At 54.9% G+C, this 21,433-nt stretch overlaps 1 protein-coding gene across 1 annotated transcript; it reads right to left on the reverse strand.

Moving 5' to 3' along the window:
- Positions 1-4,700: 4,700 nt before the first annotated feature.
- On the reverse strand, positions 4,701-20,606 carry SFT2D1 (SFT2 domain containing 1). Its single transcript, XM_042940273.1, has 8 exons — positions 20,470-20,606; positions 14,506-14,592; positions 13,648-13,730; positions 12,387-12,468; positions 10,245-10,280; positions 8,501-8,559; positions 6,808-6,837; positions 4,701-5,210 (listed from the first exon to the last, which is right to left on the reverse strand). Exons 1-8 carry the CDS (start codon positions 20,530-20,532, stop codon positions 5,171-5,173), a joined length of 480 nt encoding a protein of 159 aa, XP_042796207.1. The 5' UTR covers positions 20,533-20,606; the 3' UTR covers positions 4,701-5,170.
- Positions 20,607-21,433: the final 827 nt, after the last annotated feature.

Consider the following 21,433-nt stretch of genomic DNA (forward strand, 5'->3'; position numbering starts at 1 on the left):
CCAAACTTCCCTCCAGAATTGGGGACGCGACAGAAAAGCAACTAGAGTCAAGAAATAACAGCCAGCTGTAACTTGGTCATTTGCGTGGGATTTTGCGTGCTGGGCCCAGAACCCAACAGTGGGGCTGTAGCTACGTGTGAAACAGGAAAACAGGAGGACCAGAATCCTGGGATCGGGTTATCAGTTTCACACTGTATTCCTGGGGTCTCCAGACTCTAAAACCCACGAGTATGTTTCATCTGGAGGTCACAAAAGTTACTTCAACTATAAGCTGGTCGATTTGCAAGGTCAGTTACGCAAAAGCCCATATACGTACTCAGAACTGTCCGTAGTTTTTGCCTGTGCTGTCTCACTTTCCAATTACGTCGATGCTCCTTTTTGAAACATTACACTTGGCCCACTGTCACATCAGCGTCAGGTGCACAGCACAGCGATTCGACCCGTCTGTGGGGGATGCTGCGCTCACGAGCGTCGCTGTCACCTGTCACCAGACGATGCCGTGACATTTGTTTGATTTTCGGATTCTGAACAAACGCGAACACGGTGTGGTCCACCATTGGAGAATTCATGGTAATTTTTTCTCCCACTGTTGTATCAGAGTTAAGTGTAGGAACGCAGACTTTTTGTTATGACAACCCTTGAAACTGTTTCCAGAACAAAGACGTATGCGGAAAATATTTAAATCACCAAAATAAAGAAGCAAGACGATATCCAGACCCCACTAAAATCAGCCCAAGTGCTGCGCAGGTTTGAAGGGAAGGGAAAACCGCGCAGCCTGCGGGGCGCTGAGCCTGCTCTGTGGGAGGCTGGGGTCCCACAGGGATCCCCCCACATCCTGAGTACAGACACACTGCGCTCACCAGCTCATCCCCACGGACGCTGCTGATTGAGGCAGTGCCGGCAATCACACCATGGCGCCCGGAAACCAGTCGCTATTTTAAGAAAGTTCCTTTTTCTCACGAGCTCACCAGTGTCTCAGGTTTACCTCGGTATGACGACTTCAGCGCACGTTCAAAAAAATGTCCAAAGGCAAAGAGATCGATGCCCTGCTTTGCCAAATCACACCTTCTTCCCACATGCTGTGCTTTGTTCCCGTGTTTTGACTCAAATGACTTCACGCGAGGGAGCCGTAAATCGTCCAACAGCCAGAACCAACACGGAGTCTGAATTTTAAACCGCATTGTTTAATTGTAACTGGCTGTTACAATCCTCGTGGACCCCTGAGACACAGACAACTTGGTCGATAACCAGAAATACCTCCATTCCTTGTCACTGTGGTCTGTTACCGTGAGAGGGTCTGGGGGTAGAAAACATTCAGGAACCTGTTCAGACACTGTTGGCTTTAGAGTCCTTTCCCCCAACGCTAAGATAATGATCCACTTTGTCTGGATTTTGCTTCACTCAAACCTCACGAGCTTTAGGAGAACCGGAAGGACCCGTGTTTTACGGACGACCAACCAAGATTTCCCCAGGAGCTTCACGACCGGCCACAAGGAGACCTGCCGGGTCAGGGAGGCCCCAGAGCCCTCTCCCCTCGCTGCCGTGGGGCCTCGACGCCTCCCTGACACTCCTAGGACCCGCTTCTGTTTTTACGGCCTCTCTGGATGTTAACCTCGGTAGAAATTCCAAGTGACTTAAAAAACGTGTATTAACACATCTAAAAATGACAACAAACTCGTGACATTAACAATACACCCATTACGTTGGGGCGCCCGGCTGCCTCAGTCAGAAGAACACATGGCTCTCGATCTCGCGGTTGTGAGTTCAAGCCCCACATCGGGTGTAGAGATGAGTAAAAAAATAAACTGAAAAACGAACAATACACGCATCACGTTAACATGTTTTTAATGAAATATAACGGTATTTGCTAAAACCAACAAATCAGAGGTGAGGGGTGGGCTCCGTGCTGCCAGGTTCTCGTGTGATCACACGTCTGCAGCCTCGTGACTCCGATGTGCGTTCACGGTAGCACGAGTGGAAGCACAGGGTCTTGGGATTAGCGCCAAAGCGGGCCCCGGCAGGGTGTCCCGGACCCCACCTTGAGGATCGCCACACTGCCTGCCGTGTTGCACCAGGAACCCGCCGCTCGGGACGGTGAGCCACAATGGTGGCTAGGAGGTGAGCTGCTTTGAAAGCGAGACGTCACACGTGGCTCTTTCTTGCAACAGCCTGGAAAAGCCCGAAGCGAATCAGAACAGGACGGTGTGGGGAGAAAAGACACCGGCTTCCCTCAAAACGATAGGCCTGAAGTTGACACCGCACCTTTTCCTTGCCGCGCTCGGCCTTGCAGAGATGCGCAGTGGCATTTCAGAGGACCGCGGACACCCCGCAGGCTGGTTCACACACCGAGAGGTGACGAAATAGTTGGAGACTCACGGAACCGTTTGCTTTGCCTTGCCCTCTGGGGACAGCCCTTTGCCAAGGTCCCCGAAGGATCCCGGTGGTCACCGTCGCACGCAGGTGACCCAACCCAACCCCCCAGCCCTGTCACTGCGGCCGTGACGTGAGCAGTACGCACAGCCCCCGGCTGCAGCAGCGCGGGGCTGGAGCTCAGGCGGACTCGTGCTCCGGGAGCCGTCAGGTGGGGCGCGGTGACGTGCAAGGTCGCGCAGAGAAGTGTGTTAAGAGCGGCTTTCCCTCAGTGTGCACGCCGGTGTCTCGGGCTGGCTCTGCCCCCGCGCGTCCTATCAAGCAAATAAACTGTCTTCTATCAAGCAAATAAAGTATCTTCAGATGGCAGCGGGGTGGGGGTCCCAGAGGGGAGGAGCCGGCTGGGCGCTCAGGGCCATGCGGACGTGGAGGCCCCCCCCACCCCGAGCTCTCTTTGGTGACCAAGCGGCTGACAATCCCTGCCAGGGTGACCCACGCCGGCTCGTGCCCCTCCTCGGTTCAGCCAGAAGGCCCTTCGCTGCTTACGTCCGTCGATTTTAATGTTTGGGGACCCGTATGCAGGGCCAACAGCCACTGCACCTGCCAGGCCGATCTGCTCTCGGGGAGGCGGAGGCGCTGGCCCGACACATGCCCGCCGCAGGGGGGGGGGGGGGGACCGGCCAGCGGTGGCGGAGCCGGGGGGGACATGCGCCCTGAGAATAGGAGGGGCGGCGGGGGGCACCGGGGTGACCCTCCCACGGACGGGGCCCCGCCCACACACCCTGACCTGCACTCTCTGGGGTCATAAGGAGACTCCCCCGTACCTTTCACCCACCCACCCCCCAGCCAGGGCCCCGCCCCGCCCCACTCACCCTGCGGGCTGTGGCACCCCGCAGGTGTCCCCCCTCCCCCTGCAGGGCCCGGCTGTCATCCGCGGGGCGGGTCCTGTCCAGCGAGCGAGGAAGTTAAGATGCACCTCACCTCGCCCGGTCCTTGTCCACCACCCCGCCCCCCACCCGCACGTGCCCGGGCGACGCCCGCCACCTCCGCCGCCTGGACTGGGACGCAGGGCCACCCGGGAAGCCCGGCAGCTCCAGGCGAGGCAGCGCCCGCGCCATCTCGGTGGGCGGACCGACCGGGCTTCTGCTCCGTCCCGAGGCTGAGCCCGCACCTCCACAGCAGGAATGTCGCCCGAAGTTCTGTGTTCCGTCCTGGGACCCTGTGCGCGGACACGGCAACGGGGCCACGTCACCGTACCGCCACCCCAACGGGGGCCGCCGGCTCAAGGCCGATCCTTCTGGGGACACAGACGGACTCTCTGTGGCTACCGTCATCTACCGACACCGAGAATAACCCACTTCTTTGAGCTCCACGCCGCCAGGTCACACCCCGGCCCCTCCGCGGGCCTCCTGCACAGCCCGCTTCCTGTGTGGTACACACCACGCCCTCCTCCCCTCCCTCCCTGCTCTGCACGCACCTCTGCCCGCGGCGCAGCGAGCTGTCCTCTCCGCCCTCCCACGGTGTCCTGTGACTCTCTGTAACCGCAACCGCCACGGGACTGGGACCTCTTGGGGGGCCGGGGGAGGTGTCAGGCGGTCGCCCGTCACCGCCGCCTGGTGCCGTGTTCCCACCCTGACCTCCGGTATCCTCTAGGGCGTGGGGTCTGGGCCTGGCCTCGCTCCCGACGGCCAGCCTTCCCCAGTCGAGCTCCGATCCGCCGTGCCCGCCGCCCCCCCCCCCCCCCCCGCCGTGCCCGCCCCCCTGCAAAGCCCGGGGCATGTCTTCTGGGTTAACCACTGAAGAGCTAACTCTCCCATCACCCGCTCTGAGCCCACATCGTTATCAAGGATCGTCACACCAAGGCCAAGGGCTGTGCTGGCCCTTCCCCTGCTGACCCCTGCGCTGCTGCCTGTGGATCTGACCACGGATCCCCACGTGGGGTGGGGGTGGGGGTGACAACCTCAGAACAGGAGTGGGGGCTGGGCTTCACCCACCCCCCCCCAACCATTCTTCCAGCGCAGGGGTGAAAGCAGCTTCCTCCTGGGGCTGCCTCACCTACCCTCACCTACCCGACTTGCCCCGTGGACACTCCTCGCACCTCTGGAACCGTCCCCTACGCCCCACCCTCCTCAACTTTCTGGTGTGTTTTTCGGTCTGGATGACACCCTTTTCCCTGCCGTCACCATCACAGTCCTGTGATCTTGTGCAAATGTTCACAGCATTGTTAGGACAGAGACTCTCATTCATTTTTCTACAGAAACACTCTGTCGTGCCAGGACTCAATCAGTGTGCCCCCCACCTAAAACGTTATAAATTTGATCCAGAAAATATTCTTTGTCCAAGTGTGGATTTATTTCAAAATTGTCGAGATTTATATATTATTTTATTACATATGATAAGCAATTTTTAGCTTAAAGTAAAAACTTTCACATTTAAGGTGTTTTTTAAAAAAAAGATACTTTAAAACCAGACATTTTTAAAAGAGCTTGCGGCACAGTCTTAAATATTCACATCTTAGATGCTGCTTAGAAAAGGTTAAGAAACCAGGGAAAAAATCATTTACAGTTGGCAGAGATTAAAAGCTCCTAATCTGCGGGGAGAGCATGTTAACGACACAACATGAATTTCACGTTACGAGTGTTTAACAGTTTAATCAAGCGTGGCCTTTCCGCCAGCACACAAAATGGTCACGACGGTCACGGCAGCTGTAGGGGGAGTGATTACCGCATCGGGAAAGGCGTACTTCACCAAAAACACAACATCAGTCCTTCCAATGCTCTTTTCAAAGAATTTCTCATTTTCAACTTAAGAGAGAAGAGCAGCATTTAATTACTGCATCCCTGGTTGGGGGGGGGGGGGGGAGAAAGGAAAAACAATATAATAACCTGCCTCAGGAACAAACGTGGACAAAACATTTCCGCCAAGAGACAGACATGTGAGGACGTTTTACAAGAGAACTCAGTGAAGCCATCAAAACATTTTCTAACTAAAACTCTGCTGAGTATCACTTGAAATCAGGAACTGAAATTTCAAAATAATGTTTTAACGTCTGAAATGGCATTTATTTTAGGAAATCTTTTCCAGCACACATGCTAATCTTGATGTAAAGAAATAAACATAAATACCAAAAATAACCTAACAAAAGAACCAAGTTTTAAAACAATGAACTGGATTTTAAAAAGCAAAACGTTTATGACGAATCCTCAGAATTCAAAAAAAATAAAATAAAATTCACAAGACTTCGCCTTTCACATTTTCTTTCCAAAACAGTTTGTTTAAACTATTACTTGATGCTTTTATGCATTTAAAATTACTATTTGTATACGGATTGTTAAAAGCATGCACCAGTCAGGGCGCCTGGCTGGCTCAATCAGAAGAACATGAGACTTTGGACCTCGGGGTTAGGAACTTGAGCCCCACGTTGGGTGTAGAGATTTTTTAAAAAAAACCTTACTAAATAAAAAATTAAGGAAAGCACTCACCAGGGGACTAGAGCTGTGTGAGCAGATTCTATATGCTGCCCTCAAAGGCAGAGGGTTAAGCACTTTCTAGTAGCCTGGCCATGGCTTTGAACTCAGTCTTTCAGGGGTGGATATCACTTCTAGGTGACCTGTCCTCTTGCTGAGAAACGGCATGACATCTCCCAGCTGGGGCCCCGAGGACAGGCGAGCTACCTATGGTCCCCCTGCTGGACAGCCTGCCCACCTGGGTTGACCCCGTACAGGCACTCATCAGAAAGAATCATCCATTTGAGATGAATAAAAATCGTATTTCTACAGTTTCCTTCATTGTTCACATTAGGCATACGAGTTTGCTGTTTTTCATATGTAACCTGTTCCCAAATTTCACCCAGAAGCAAAGTTGTGCCTCAACAGAGTACTTTTCTGAACCGGTCAGGTTTAAGGTTATAATTAGGTTTTTCCCTCCACAACTAAATTAGTACATTTCTCTGAAAAAAATGCAAGAAAATGGTAGTTACTCTTGACACATAAAATAAATATGTTTCTACTGGCTTCAAACAAACACCGATGTGTCAGACCTCAGTTTCTAACTTCCTGTTTTTTTGTTTTTTTTTTTTTAATGTGGACTTTTGTTTTACTGGTGTCTGTCCATCCCATTTACCGAGTATTTGCGGTCAGGGAAGGATCAGGAATCTCTCGTCAAAATTTCCTAACTGTAAATGTTTAATTGGTAAAAACAGGAGGTTCCAACCTGGTTGCTACACATGTTCTGAATGGTTTTGCTTTATACGGCAAACTTCTATTGATCTTATCTAAAAAGTAAATAAAGTAAATGGGGGGCGGGGCATGCGGAGAGAAAGTCTACGAAAAACAGCTTTTTACATCAGATTTGAATGTGCATATCCTAAAATTCACGTAACTGTGTCAAGATCAGCAGAGGACCAGAAACGACAAGATGGAATTTGAACAGTCTCACCTTGCATACGGGATGTACGACAGGCTGTACCTGCAAGAAAAATTCAAAGATGCTGAGACGATCCAGACACCCGCCGCTCTTCTTCGTGCCGAGGGGCCACACTCCAACACCGTAACAAACAAAGCCGCGCGATGCTGTGCACTAACCCTCAAAACACAGCCCCAGACCAGTAACAGCAGCTTCAGCCGGGAACTCGTTAAACGGGCAAATGATTGCTCCCCGCCCCCCGCCTCCCGAACAAGAAGCTCTGTGTTTTCAGGAGCCATCTGGGGGACTCGACCGCCCGCTACAGTCTGGGCCTGTTCCGGTAAGAAGGTCACCCTTTTAAGTCTTTTCGATCAAAAGAGTAAAGCGAGAACAAACGGCATTCCCCTTCAGGGATACATCAACCATCACATACGGATGATGCCACAAAGTGCAACCTCTTACAGAAAAAGGCCAAGGCACGGGATTTACATCTTCCCACGGTTCCCCGAACAAGAGTGAAGCCACGCATAGAGAAGCGCAGGTAACACCCGTCGAGGCCGCGACCAGCGGAGGGGAACAGGGCGCAAGGAAAGACTGATCTCGCAGGGGCGACGTCGGAGAGGCTGAAGGCCACGAGCCCGGGCAGGGTGGCCCGACCCCTGCAGGGAGCGCACGAACCCAGCTCTGAAGAAGGAAAACCCTCTGACAGATACTGGATCTGTGACAAACACCGAGGCGTGTGAGGAGGGGCGCAACCAACCCGATCACACACTCACCGCGGGGAACTGGCCACAGCCCAGACCCTAAAGAGGCTTGGGGGGGGGGGGGGGGGGGGCATGTGGCCGGGAGGGAAGGGCGAGGCCGAATACTCGGAGGGACAGGTCACCACAGGCAGCGGGAAGGCCGAGAAGCGGGATTTGCAACTATGGGCAGCTGACTCTGTGGAACCACGTGGGTTTGAACTCATTGGGTCCACTTAAATGTGGATTTTTTTTTTCCCCCAATAAATACAACCGGGAAATTTTTTGGCTGGAGATCTGCACCATTTTGAAAAAACCTGGCAGATGAAGCCCGTGGCCAAGGAATACCAAAAAGAATTAAGGAATAGGTATAATCGTAAGACCACACTACAGGACACATACAGAAAATGCATATTAATCGACTGTTTCTGTAACTGGCAAAGCTTCAACAGTAGGCTCTTGGTAGTTAAGTTCTGGGGCAAAGGTCATACACAGATTTCCGACGGTGGGGGTTGGTGCCCCTCGTGCCGAAGGTCAACTGTATTCACTGACGATTCAGATGGGACGTGCCAGATATCACAGGGCCACGTTCGGCAGAGGGAATTCTCCCTTGTAACTATCGGGCAACACGGAGCAAAGAGCCAGTATTCTCCCGGGCTTCTCCCTGACATGGCCTCGCTTGTACGCGTCCATCTGGTATTCCCTACATGTGCTGTCGTTTCTCTTTCTCATACGAAGGAGAAGGAAGGGCATCATTGTGCAACAGCACCCCACCCCTCCCCAGTCGCCACCGAGCGACGTGTGGGTCCCACGGGACACTGCAAATCGCACTCATCTGACCTCTCAGGAGGTCCGTCCCCTCCAGGGCACATGCTTCGAACCATCACACGAAAGGCTAGACGTTCCCAGGCTCAAAGGCTCCATAAGAAAATGCTTATCGAGACTTAGGGCATTTGAAGTTTCTCAGCAGCCTACGCAAGACTTACCAGGTCATCGACAAGAACTGCAATATGCAGAACAACAAGGCCAGGCCCTTCTTGTGCCACTAACAACAGCAAAAACAAACAGCAGGTTAGGAATCTTTAAAACTATTTTCCTCAAACAGGTTTCAATTCCTCCCCTTCGAAAATGCAGACAGCTTCATTTAGGTTGTTAAGTTTTACCGTGACAAATTTGAGACTCAGTAGATCCGAAATTTACATCTCCATGAAGCGTCTTTCCTTTCTAAAGTCTCCGTATCAATTTAGACGCTGGGAATACAGGGCACCGAGGGAGTGTCCCCGAAGTAACCGCGCGAGGCTGCACGCGCCAGTGCTCTCCCGCCAGCTCCCCAAGTCGACGCCACCTGTGCTAAAGTCAACCCTGAAAACCCCACGGAGCTATCCGATCTCTGTCCTGGGTGGGATGTGCACCCTTTACTCCTTTCTCTCTTGCTCCTGGAGTTACTTTTTGAAGAAAAACGGCATTTTATCGTGATTTTCTAGAATAACGTAAAATTAACAGTTTCGGTTTTAAAATGGCCTATTTTTAGAATTCCTTGTCCATTTCTATTTTTGCTTACTTCTTTATTCATTTTAACTTACTGCCTATAAATAAATAGGCTGTTAGACCAAGGCCAAAACTCAATGTTCCATGCAGATATGCAAATACTGTTTAAGAACATTCTTTTAGGGGCGCCCGGATGGCTCAGTCGGTTAAGCCTCTGACTTCGGCTCAGGTCATGATCTCACGGTTTGTGGGTTCGAGCCCTGAGTCAGGCTCTGTGCTGACAGCTCAGAGCCTGGAGCCTGCTTTGGATTCTGTGTCTTCCTCTCTGCCCCACCCCCGCTCGTGCTCACGCTCTCTCAAAAATAAACAAACATGAAAAAAACTAAAGAATATTCTTTCAGTCATCATTGAGAAATGAGGTGTGAGAATTGTCACATAATTAAAGCTCAGTCCATTTTGACACAGAATATTTCTAGAACATATATGCTACTGTTTTTTTTTTTTTAAATGTGTAGTTTTCTTGATAGCTCACGAACCACTTCAAATCCCTAAGTAGATGGGGGGTGGGGGGGGCGGCAAATAAATAAAGGGAATAAAGACTCAGGAGCACTGGAAAGTGTGCTGAACTTCAGGCTAATGAAGAGCTGTTCACCTTAACAGTAACAGGTATATTGAAGTTCTTTTGCCCGCCCGCCCTTTTTTTTTAAGCGATTTTACATCTTCTTAAAAATTAATTAATTAAAGTAACCTCTGCACCCAACGTGGGGCTCAAAGTCACAACCCCAAGATCAAGTCACACGGTCTTCCGACCAGGCCTGCCAGGCACCCCCTTTTGCTGATTTGTTTTGGTTTGTTTTCTTGCCCTTTCGTATTAGTTTTGACATCTTGCGACTCGAAACGCACTCCCTCATCAGCGGCCTCCTCTCTGCCGTAGGGGAGAGGATGGCCCGGCTCGTGAGCACCGCAGACGAGAGCAGACAGACCCCAGCAGGAGCCCCTGGGAGCCCAGGAGCTGTCAGGGTCAGGTCAGTGTGCTCCAGAGGCAAGCAGGAGCCCGCCTGTGTTGGATGGCGGGGTTCATCGCGAGTGTAGCCACTAAGCTCATGTCACGATACACAATGTTAGGGACACCCAACCTCTGTGGGCTTCAAGAAGCCAGACTTTGAGCTCCTTCGGGACAGCAGGGTGAGCATGACGGTGAGGGGCCAGTTAGCAGAAAGCAGGCGCAGCTGACATACTTACCCAAAGAGCAGCGCACAGCGTAAGTATGAAACACAGCTATAGGAAAGGAAAGAAAAAATTGCAAATGTGAGTCCTTTCAAAACCTTAAAAAAAGTCATAAACTAATCTGCATCGTTTGCACGCATAATAAAACTACGGGACAAGATCAGAGCCGCGGCCAAGTCTAGCTGCATTCCACACTGCGAGCCAAGTTCATCCTCCCCTCGAGTCCGTGACTGCAGTGTTCCCAGGCAAACTGGAAGCTCCTAGTGAACAATCCGTTGATCAAATCAACGGAAAGGATGCTTGAGGAATGGTTTAGTGATATCAGCTATTCTTTTAATTTGATCTTCAATTTTTCTAATTCTTGTACAATTAACATCTAGCGTTCTGTTAGTTTCAAGGGTACAACGGAGGGACTCAACCCTTCTACACGTGACTCCGTGCTCGTCACGACACCCACCCTCTTAGTCCCAGACGACAGCCGTTCTTACGCGTGCTTGTGTGTCTAGTAACAGAATATCGCCAACAGAGAGCTTAGTACGACTGGGGACGCCCAGTAATTCGACTTTACTTAAATCTACTTTACTTAACGGAAGGAATCTACTGTAATGATTTCCATGCAGAAGATGACAGCATCACTCCACATCCCTGGGTCCCCCAAGGGGCAGGTGACAGCAACAGTGACAAGCAGGAGGCTGGCGGACAGAGAGCCCTAGGCTTTGACGCTCCGAGTGTTAAATCAGTCATTCAGTCCAGACTCCAGTCATCTTCTCTTGAAAATGAGGACGGTGTCTACCCACATGCTCTGAAGGGCTCCAACAACGAATGAAGCAGAACTGGTCTGTGACGTGCTTGAGGTGGGGCCTGGCACTGAGGAGACGCCACGTGAGTGGCCGTATGTGCGTACGGCCATTATCAGGCAAAATCTTACGTGAGCAGCAAATGAGACCACACAGAACAGTCAGGTGGACATGCTGACCGGAGTCATCACCGAAGTTGTGTCATATAAATACTTAATGGTCTCTTCCGGGAAACGGTCTACATTTCTAAATGTTTGCACAGCCTTCTCGACTTGATGCTTATACACGACTAAGACGGGTTCCAGGAGACTCTACGCAAAGCCAGTCTCCAAAAAATCCTAGTGAAATATAAACTTCTCACGGTCTAACAGCATGAGATAACTTTCCAGTAACCCAGACAAAGTTGAGTGTTAATGTATCACTGTACATGCTAATACATGAAATTCTAACTGGAAAAATCAGAAATACGGTACTGAACTATGACGACAGTGAAAAAGGACACGAACGAGAAGTTAGTCTAAAACAGGTGTTCCCTCCGGTAACGAGGTGGGAGGAGACACACATTATGGTTGAGAATGAGCTGCGTCCAGAAGCTTAGCACTGGTTACAAGGACAAACCGGCCGATACGATGACCTTACGCTCCACAACGTGCGTTAAAGAGGCAAGAGGAATCTGCCAGAGACACAGACGAACACGCTGGGAGCCGGGGGCTCAGTGCACGTGGGGACACTCGAGTTCCTCGGCCCGGGACCCCAAAACGTCAGCCGAGAACCCAAAATGTGCGGCGTAAAAACGGTTACCCGCCCCTCGGCCGGTTCACAGATAAAGAGAACGCCAGGTGTCAGGGTGACGACCTGGCAGCCGTGCACAGTCCGGTGACAGGGACCCGGCACACTCACAGGTCCGGCCACAGAAGCCACGCTGTTGGGAGTACAAACGGTGACACGGGAAGGCTCCAAAGCCAGACGGCCGGCTACGTCAGTTGAGCCCAGCGTCCCCGAGAGGACTCCAGTGGCCCCGGAGGAGACCCGTACTCCAGCCCCACCTCCCCGAGAGCACACGCATCCGGTTAGACGTGCTCCGCGGGGCTTGGAAACAGCGTTCAAGCACCTCCAAGCTCCGCTTTGAACCCACGGAGCTCCGACGCCAGGCACGTGCAACAGGAGGCGGGATTTCGCGAGTCGGCCAATTGAGGCGATGCTGTACCATCTACCTCCTGCAGACACACAGGCTTAAGGACGTGAGGGTGACATACGGGCAGCGAAGAAACAGAACAGGACAGACAGAAGGGCGGGCAGCCATCTGCAGAGCAGTAACGCGAGACACGTCCCAAGGCTTGAACTGTCAGTGTGTACTTACAAGCATAATAACTGTTGCAAGCAATCTTGTCGTTTCAAACATTTTCTTCAGCTGCTTCATGGGTCCCATTAAAAAGCACGTACTATTTGAAACAAACAGGAGCAGAGATGAATCTGTAATTTGTCTGGCCATATAAACAAAAATGCTTTCAAGAAAAGACATCCCGTGCTGGTTTACGAATAAAAATTTCTCACTAAATCACTTATATTTTTCTTTAATATTAAAAGGAAACCTTTTTTTTTTTTTTTTAGACTTGTTTATTTAAGTAAGCTCTAGGCCCAACGTGGGGCGTGAACTCATGACTCCGAGATCAAGAGTCACATGCTCTACGGACTGAGCCAGCCAGGCGCCCCAAAAGGAAACTTTAATCTAGTTTCCCATGACACACATAAATGCCTTTTTACAAATTACTGGCGGTCGGAGGGATCCTGAACTCACAGGTGATCTGCTTCCAATCTGCGCCAACTCAGTCGCTACCCTTCCTCATTTCCGCCCGTGACGGGCCAGAGCGATGAACGACGCCCTCCGGACACCGGTCCGTTTAAAGCCCCAGACAGCGGCCACACATGCACGTGCTGAGCTGGGCTCTGCTCAGACCGGAGCCTGGAAGGGAAGGCCTGCAGGCACAGGCCCAGGAAAGCGGGCTGAGCTTGGTCTCAGCTCACACAGCTTCACGTGACTACCTCTGATCCAGAAAGTTCCGGAGGAGACAGAAGGTCACCTGGGAAAGCTAACTCCTGCCTCTGACACCTACTTCAACAGACATCCAAACACCCAAACATGCACCAAAGATCCTCAGACAGGAATGTGCGAAAGCCCGATCCGAAATGCCACTGGGCTCGCTGGTGCTCGCCACCATTAAGGCCGGCTCTTCGGGCTGGTCGGCTGGAGGGCCGGTCCTTTCTCTCACTAAGACGCGGCTTCACAAGCAGGGAGCGGGGCTCCGGAGGACGGTCTGGTGGGAAGTGCGCCTGGTCACCTCACTGGGCACACCCCCGGGGCAGGGACTCACCCAGCTCCAAGGATCGCACACTGGGGTAACGGAGAGAAACACCCGGCAAGTGCCCCAAATGCCGGCTCCCCCTGCCCGCCCCACTCCGCCGCGCCGCTGGCCCACGGCAGGGAACGATAAACGTTTCCTGAGCGAACATCAACTGTGCAGCTACAGAAGCAGACCCTAGCACGAAGCGCTCACCGGGAAGGAAGACTGCGATGGCAACAGCAACCCAAACGACCCGAAGAGCCCGGCTTCTACACGTACCTGGCCAGCGCAGCGATGTTTCCGAGCGTGTAAAACACTGCGAAAAGCTTGATGCCCCCGGGAAGCCACAGTAATCCAGTTCCCTGAGTTTAAGACAGATTTTAAAATCATGACACCACCGTGACAGCTTGAAACACAAACGCGCTACGGACGATCATTACATAATATGCAGTTTAAGTATAAATGCGCCAATGCAGACTTTTTGTAGTTCTAAAAAGGCAGTTAACTTTCCTTGTCATCGACTCTGAGCCTTCTGCCTGTTTTGCGGGTCGGTGCGCACAACTTAGCGGTAACACAGCCTCCCCTGCGCACGTGAGTCAACCTCACTCTTACGTCAACAGGCCCCGTAAACGGCAAGTTAAACAAAGCAGTTAAGGCATCTCGATTCCTGACCCTGCAGCTCTTTACACACATGGGGTTTTCTTTAAAAAAAAATGATTTTCGGGGCGCCTGGGGGGCTCAGTCGGTTGAGCGTCCACCTTCAACTCAGGTCATGGTGTCACAGTTTGTGAGTTCAAACCCCGTGTCGGGCTCTGTGCTGACAGCCCGGAGCCTGTTTGGGATTCTGTGTCTCCCTCGCTCTCTGCCCCTCCCCCGTTCATGCTCTGTCTCTCTCTGTCTCAAAAATAAATCAACATTAAAAAAAAAAAATTTTTTTTTAAATTATTTTCACAGCCCCTAAACCCCATGAAATGTGAACGCCTCCCCGTCCTGATCTCCTCGCCCCTATTTCAGGCGACATACATCCCGTGGAAACAGACTCACTGCGATCGACTACAGGCTGCTCGCTGCCACTACCCAGGGTCATCGGTCTGACAAAAAGTAAAAGCGATCGGACAACACGAAGCTTTAACTCACAAGGATAGAGAAGAAAATGCCGCACACGAAGCAGATCGCAAACCACTTCAACCTGGTGTTGAAACTAAGGGACGAGGCATCCAGGACCTTAAAGAGGAAGGGAGATCAGATCACGTTCTTAACCTGCCATGAACCAATCTGATTCTTCATGCTGAATTATGGCCAAGTTTCATTTTAACCCTTACGGGGAATCGGTCTTATGCTGCACATGGTCGGGCCTTGGCGAAGAGCCACAGTCCACGGCTGCCAAGGGAGATGTGAACATGACCTGGGACTCACATGGTCCTGAGAAGCCGAGAGCCCTGCCCAGGTGCGAGAGCAGCTGTGACAGCAGCCCTGGGCTCCCGGTTCTCCAGGGCCTTACCTGGGCGGGACGCCAGGCACACTGAACGTGGACCAGTGGACACAGCGTATGATGCGTGTTATAAAATACTCAGGGCTTAAAGAAACAAGACAAGCGGACTGTGGACCGATGATGCGGAGACGGTCCCGGCACGCAGGGCTCACCGCCTCCCCGCATCCCCGCCAGAGGTCACATATGGCAGGCTCCCTGAGGCAGAGCCTGAGACAGGGATCTGGTACACGAAGTGCTCTCAGGAGAAACCCTGTAGAAAGTCGGGGGGCTGGACACGGAAGGGGGACCTGATGTGGCGTCGGCTGGAGTTCAGCCCCGGCCTGCAGCGTCACCCCGCACCTCAGTGTCACTTCTGCCTCGAGGCAGGGGGCCAGCCTTCCGGAACCCACCTCCCGTCAGCCGGTCCCTGGCTGTGGGCAAAGTGGGGTGACTGCAGGACCTCCAGGGTGAGCCGCTGGGAGATGGGTACACCCGCCCCGCGACGGGGACCTGGGCAGCCAGCAGGGGTGATCATTTCCATGTGTTATAAAAGTTCACTTAAAACCAACTCAGGAAAGCCCTAGGTACCCCCTCACCCATTATTAAAAACACATTACTGGAAAGATCATTTATGCTAGAGCAAGAGCATTCCTGTATGCTGTGTAAATTCTGACCAAACGGTGAGGGAAGAGAGCGGCAGTGACCCCGCTCCTGACACACTGATGGGGGGTGGGGGGGCAACACACTCTTGCAACTTCTGTCCCAGTGAGGCTGGGGCGGGACAAAAGCGGCTGCCTCAAGAAACTAGAAACAGATCTTGAGAACTCATGTATCAACATGTCATTTCTGACTTCCGTTACCGTATATACTCAAAAACGAGACACGCTTCGTATGTATTCTCGAGAATAATGAAGCAAAACCAGAAAATTTTATATGCGAAAGCTCAAAATACCTTTGGCTACATTCCTTACCTCGACAGGTTAGTCTGGGAGTCCTTATGCAGCATGAAAAGTAGATAAAAATAACTAAAGATTGTAAATGTAACACACATCACTTTTTAACACATTTAACAAATGTTTTTTCAAAAATTTGCTTTAATTCCCACTCTTGCTTCCAGCAACATCCCCCGTGTACAGAATCGCTCCACTGTACGTGAAGGCTAGACCGGCCCGTGAAAACATCAGAACCTCACGGGACCAGAAGGGCGCCCGCCAACAGTGTCCCTGCTACACAGAGCACAACAAAGCCCAGAGGTGGAGCACGACACGGGAGGCGGCCCGCGACACATGCAGGGCAGGGGCCGAACGGTCAGGGTGAGGACACCGCGACGCGGGCGCGTGTCGTCTGCACTTTCTTCTACAAGTTTAAATCACCCCACTGTTGCTTTCCTGTCGGCTCAGCTATTTGCACCACAGGAGGCGTCTCCCCCTATTACCATTTCCACGGGGTGATCTTAAAACCGAAACCGAAACGAGTTATTTCTATTCGTAAATACGGAATACTCAACCTGCGAGCAAAGACCGGTCTTGAGCTCAGCGTAAAGAGCCGAAGGTGAGCCGACGGCGAACACAGGCAACAGGTGTCCAGCGACTCTCCTGAGTGGGATCGTCACCCCACCTTCCCGGGCGCCCTGCGCCTCCCCTGACTGGCAGGCTCACGCGTCAACGGCCACCCCTGCCCTCCCCACTCCCGTCACCTACTGCTCTCTGGTCATCCTCTCCCACTCGGGACCCCTGATCACAGGTCCCACCCTGCATCCCGGCAGAGTGTTGGATGCTTTCGGCATCCACACGGACGGCCCGGCCTCCCTGCGCCTCGCCCCCTAGTCCCCGTGACCTTTGCCCTCCAGTGCGCTCAGTGAGCCAGGCCACTCTCACCGCCCGAAATCAGCCCAGGTCCAAACTTCAAGCGGCAGCTCCCGGCCCCCGACGTCCGGCCCCGACGGTGGCCACGCTGATTCAACTGCTCGTGTCCCGGCTGCACCGCGGCCTCTGGGTCCCCTTAGCCAGCCCCCCCCCCACCCCGGTCCTCCTCCCTTCTGTTCTGCGGAACTCCCACACCACGCCGACTCAGGAGGGCCTCTGGAATCCCCCTTCCGCCGCACCCATCTGGCAAAATCCCACCGCGACTCCAGCCTGCCGTCCTCTCCTCTGGGCGGTCCGACGGCAGGACGGGGGGCTCACAGCCAGGTGCTCAGGTCATCGGCACCTTCCGGCGGGCCCTGCCTGCCCGGCAGCCTGACGTGACACAGCGACGTCTGTCTGCCTCTGGCTCCGCGGCCCGCTGACTGCTCAAACCTCCAGTCTTGCCCTGACACTTCGGCGGGCAGCTCCCCGTCTTTCACACCAAACGGAAACCATCAACGCGCCCTCCCTCCACCGTTTGCCGCCGAACCACCGTGCCGACCTCCAGAACCTCTCTCCTTTCCCTCGGATCACCACGGAGGTCGGTGCGCCCTGCCCTAGAGCCCAGCCCTCCACCTTCTCTGGGAACCTGCACTGTCAGCTCCGCACCCCCAAGAGCGCCCCGAGTTCTCTCCCTGAGACCATGTCTCTCCACCTGTCCCCGTGATTGGGCCTCTCCCGTCTTGAAGAAAAAGCTCGCCTGATTCCCTCCGGCCTCTGCTCATCCATTCAGCAAATACCTACGGAGTGCTCCGGGTGCCAGCTCCACGGGCCGCTCAGGGTCTCGCCCTCCCTGCACCTGCGCCCCACATCCGCTCCCTGACATCAGGCTCCCGCGAGCCCTTTGTGTGCTGCTCCCCTGACAGTGAGTGGAGCCCCGGGCAGGGCCGACTCCCTGGGGGGAATGGCCCAGAGGGAAACCAGCCCTTCCTGGGTTCCAGCCTCCTGCTGCTTCTATCGCAGAAAGTGCTCCAAGGCAGGAAGTGCCCTCTCACGTGGCCTAGTGCTTTAACCGGCTACTGGGGGCGGCTACTGGGGGTGGGAGACTGGGGGCGGGGGGGGGGGGGGGGGGGGGGGGTGACTTCAAACAAGCAAATGCCCAGCGAACAGAACAGCAGGGGCGGGATGTGCTGCAGGGGAAATCAGGCAGCTCCCAGGCTGGAGGGCAGGGAGGGCAGCAGCCAGAGCGGGTGGTCCCGCTGAAGGCCTCTGGGGACGTGCCTCGAACTCTGGCCTCCACCCTCTCCACCCTCGGCAGGACGATGGGGCAGTCCCCGATCTCAGATCCCTCCTCCGCTGTCCGGCCACCTCCCCAGTCTGCCCTGAGCCAATCCCATCAAGCCCTCCAACTCCGGCTCCTGCGTGTCCGGCCGGCCACACTCAAGGGACCCCACCCCGGGTACCAGCAGCAGCTCCTGGCACCCTCCCCGCCCCGTTCCCCGCTGCGTGCACTCGCCAAGGGGGGCCCCATCTTCTCAAGAACCCCCCCGCCGGTCCTGATTACTAGGGGGTTCACTGCCACTCTCCTCCCTTCCTCAGCCCCAGAAACGCCCTCCTCCAAGATCCTGCCATCACGCCAGGCCACCGGCTGCTGCTTCTCACTGTTGTCACTACCATCCCCTGGGTCACCCCCATCACTGCCCCATCACAGCTCTTGCTCTCGTACGGACTCTGCACGGGGCTTGCTACCATCCCCCCACTCCTGTCTGAACTGGTGACTTCATCACCGCAGTAAGCCAGCTTCCAAACTCTAAGACTCTTGGTTTCTCGAGCGTCTCTCCTCCAAAGGTCGAATTCTGCACCTTACGTCAACCAAGCCCCTTCTCTCTGGCAATAAATGCACCACGTGTCGACAATCTCCGTGACCTCGGTTTCAAGCGTCCTCCTTCCGATCACCAGCCCCTGCCCTCCAGCACCCCCCGCCCCCACCCTGGCTGCCCTCCTATAATCACTCGGCCCTCTGTCCCTCTGACGCATTCACTGGGCAAAATGTGAACCCTGGTGAAATCCAACTCTGCCAGCCCTGCCCTGCCCTCCTGCTGCTGAACGTGACTCCCGCTTCAAATTCAGGACCACTGCCCACAGGTGGGGCCCTGTGCTGCGAACAGTCCCAACGCTGCTCCCCTCCATTCGTTTTCCTATTCTCTAACCAACCACTTCGCACCTCCTTGAACTTCAACGCTCATCCCTTCCAAACTTCCACCTGGCAACCTCATTTCCTGTTTCAGTGTGGACAGCTAAGGAGTCGGGGGAGAATCCTCTCCCGCTCCGAAGGCAGCACCTGGAGCTGTGCCGCACGCTCTCCCCGCTCTCCTCCCGTCGCCCGCACACCAGCCTGCGTGAGCTGGCCAAGGCCGGCCCCCTCTCTTGTGCACACGTCCCATCTCCTGGGATTTTCCCAACCACTCCTGGACGGCACCCCAGCAATGATCCCCTCTCTTGCCTGCATCGTCAGCTTCCCCCTTTTCTGGACTATTCTCAACATCTCTCTCCCCTCTAGACTGTGGGCTCAAGAAAAGGGGCACTATCACCTCCCTGTCCCCGAGGCTTAGAGCGGCTCAGTACAACAGAACTTTCCGCCACGAGATGTCCCACTCACGTACTGTCCTGTACAGCAGCCACTAACACGTGTGCCTCCCGAGCACCTGAAATGTGACCCGTGTGACTAAGAAAGAATTCCAAACTGTATTTAATTTTCACTAATGCAAATGTAAAAAACCACACGCAGCTCTGGGTCCTGTACTATATAGCACAGACGTGGGGCATACGGTGGGGAACAAAAGAGTGGCTCCATCAATGAGTTGGGTGAGCCATTACTGCCCTAGTGGCATTTCTCACACTACCTACCGCTCGTGGATTCTTGTGTTGCCACTGTGATTGGCCCAACTGGTCACAGCGTCCCCTGAGAGCCGAGGCTTCTCTGCCAGCCCCTGAGCCCCCACAGACTAGCCTAGAACCCTGGCCACAAGAAGTGCTGAGTGAAACACGACAAGGAAGGGAGATGGGAATGGAAAGGGACTAACAAACGACCCTCGGGCAGCACTATGTGTTGTAAGCGCCCCACTCCCGGGACAGGCCAGTAACGGCTTGTCAGCATGCGCGCCACAGAAACACTTACAAAGCAGTTCCTGCTCCACTGCTATTTTTAAACCTCTCGCCAGAGGAAGTAACCCTCATCAAGCCTCCCGGCTCAGAGCGCAGAAGCAAAGGATGTTTTTGTTTTACGGTTAACCTTGTGGCAGGGGCTCGATGCCCTAACGGACAACTTCTAATTCCGCGTATTTCGCTTTTTCAACGACCTTCCCCGCCCCTCTCCTGCGTCCCTACTCCCAAAAGACACACGCACACACGCACTCCCAGCGCCTCGTCCGCCTCCACGGCGGACGCACGGGACTGTAAGCTCTGGGCTCGCTGCGGCTCGCAGGACAAAGCCGCTGCCCACCTGCTGGCGCTGCCCAGCCGGGTTCAGGGTCCAGGCCGAGCGCAGCAAACCCAGCGGAGCTGGGCTGAGAGCGGCTGGCTGATCCGGGGGCGCGAAGACGGGCAGCAGAGGGGCTCCCGAGGGTCAGAAGGCCAAAAGCGGGGCGTGGGGTGGGTCTCACAGCGAGCCTCTGCAGACGCCACGAAAACCGGGGAGGCTCCCCAGAGTCTCCCCGGGAGGCGGCGGAGTCGTCCCTCCGCAACGCGGCCCGCACAGGACCCCCCCGCCCCCGCCCGGCCCGCTACCTGCGCGGTGAGGCCCTGCTCCTCGTCGTCCTGGCCGCTCAGGACCCGCCGCAGCTTCTCCATGGCCCTGCTCCGCCGCCGCCTCGGCGGCTCCCGCTTGCCGGCCCCCCGAGCCCTGCCGGAACCCGGAACCAGGAAGCCGGAACCCGAAACCCCACGAGACCGGAAGTCCGGGCCGCCCGCTTCCGGCGCGCCCGCGCGGCCCCCCGCCGCTATCTAGCAGCGCGCACCTGCGCGCCGGGGCCCGTCTGGCCGGGGTCGGGGTCCGCGCCTGCGAGCGGCGGGCGTGGGCGTCGCGGCCGTCGCTTCCCTCCCCTTCCCTTCCCGCGGGCCAGCCTGGCGGTGGCGGTGCCCACCCCCCTCGGACCGCGGCGGGCGCTGCCTCCCTTCACCTGGCGTCGGGTCGCGGCGGACGCACAGCAGTTGCCGTAGGACGAATAGACCCGCGAACGCGGGTCCTGGCGCGTGGTGTCGGCGCTCCGCACCGCAGACCCACGGCGGATGCCCCAGACCGGAGCCCCGGCACTGCAGCCCCGACACCCCCACGTCCAGTCTTGGAGCCCCAGATCTAGTACTGCCAGCCTGTCCCCCAGCGCTACAGCCCCAGCGTCCGGTACTGCAGCCCCAGGGTCTAGCGCTGCTGCCCCGACACCCAGTACTATTAAGTCCAGCGTCCGGCACTGCACACCAACATCAAGTGCAGCGGCCCCAACATCCCGTGCAACAAATGTGATGTTCAGGCCTGGCCCCAGGAGACTACTGAGGGCCATTTCGGGAATACTGACGGGGGTTCAGTTCCAAAGCGGACATCTCCTTACTAACAGTGAAGTGCTCCAAACATCTGCACTTGGGACGAGTCAAGGAGGGAGGGAGGGCCGGCTTTGGGGCACCCGGTTCCGTGTGCTGACCGCCAGGTGGCGCTGGGGCTCAGCTCTCTCCCAGCCCCATCTCAGGACGGAGCACC

The sequence above is a fragment of the Panthera leo genome, chromosome B2 (assembly GCF_018350215.1).
Source record: "Panthera leo isolate Ple1 chromosome B2, P.leo_Ple1_pat1.1, whole genome shotgun sequence".
NCBI lineage: Eukaryota > Metazoa > Chordata > Mammalia > Carnivora > Felidae > Panthera > Panthera leo.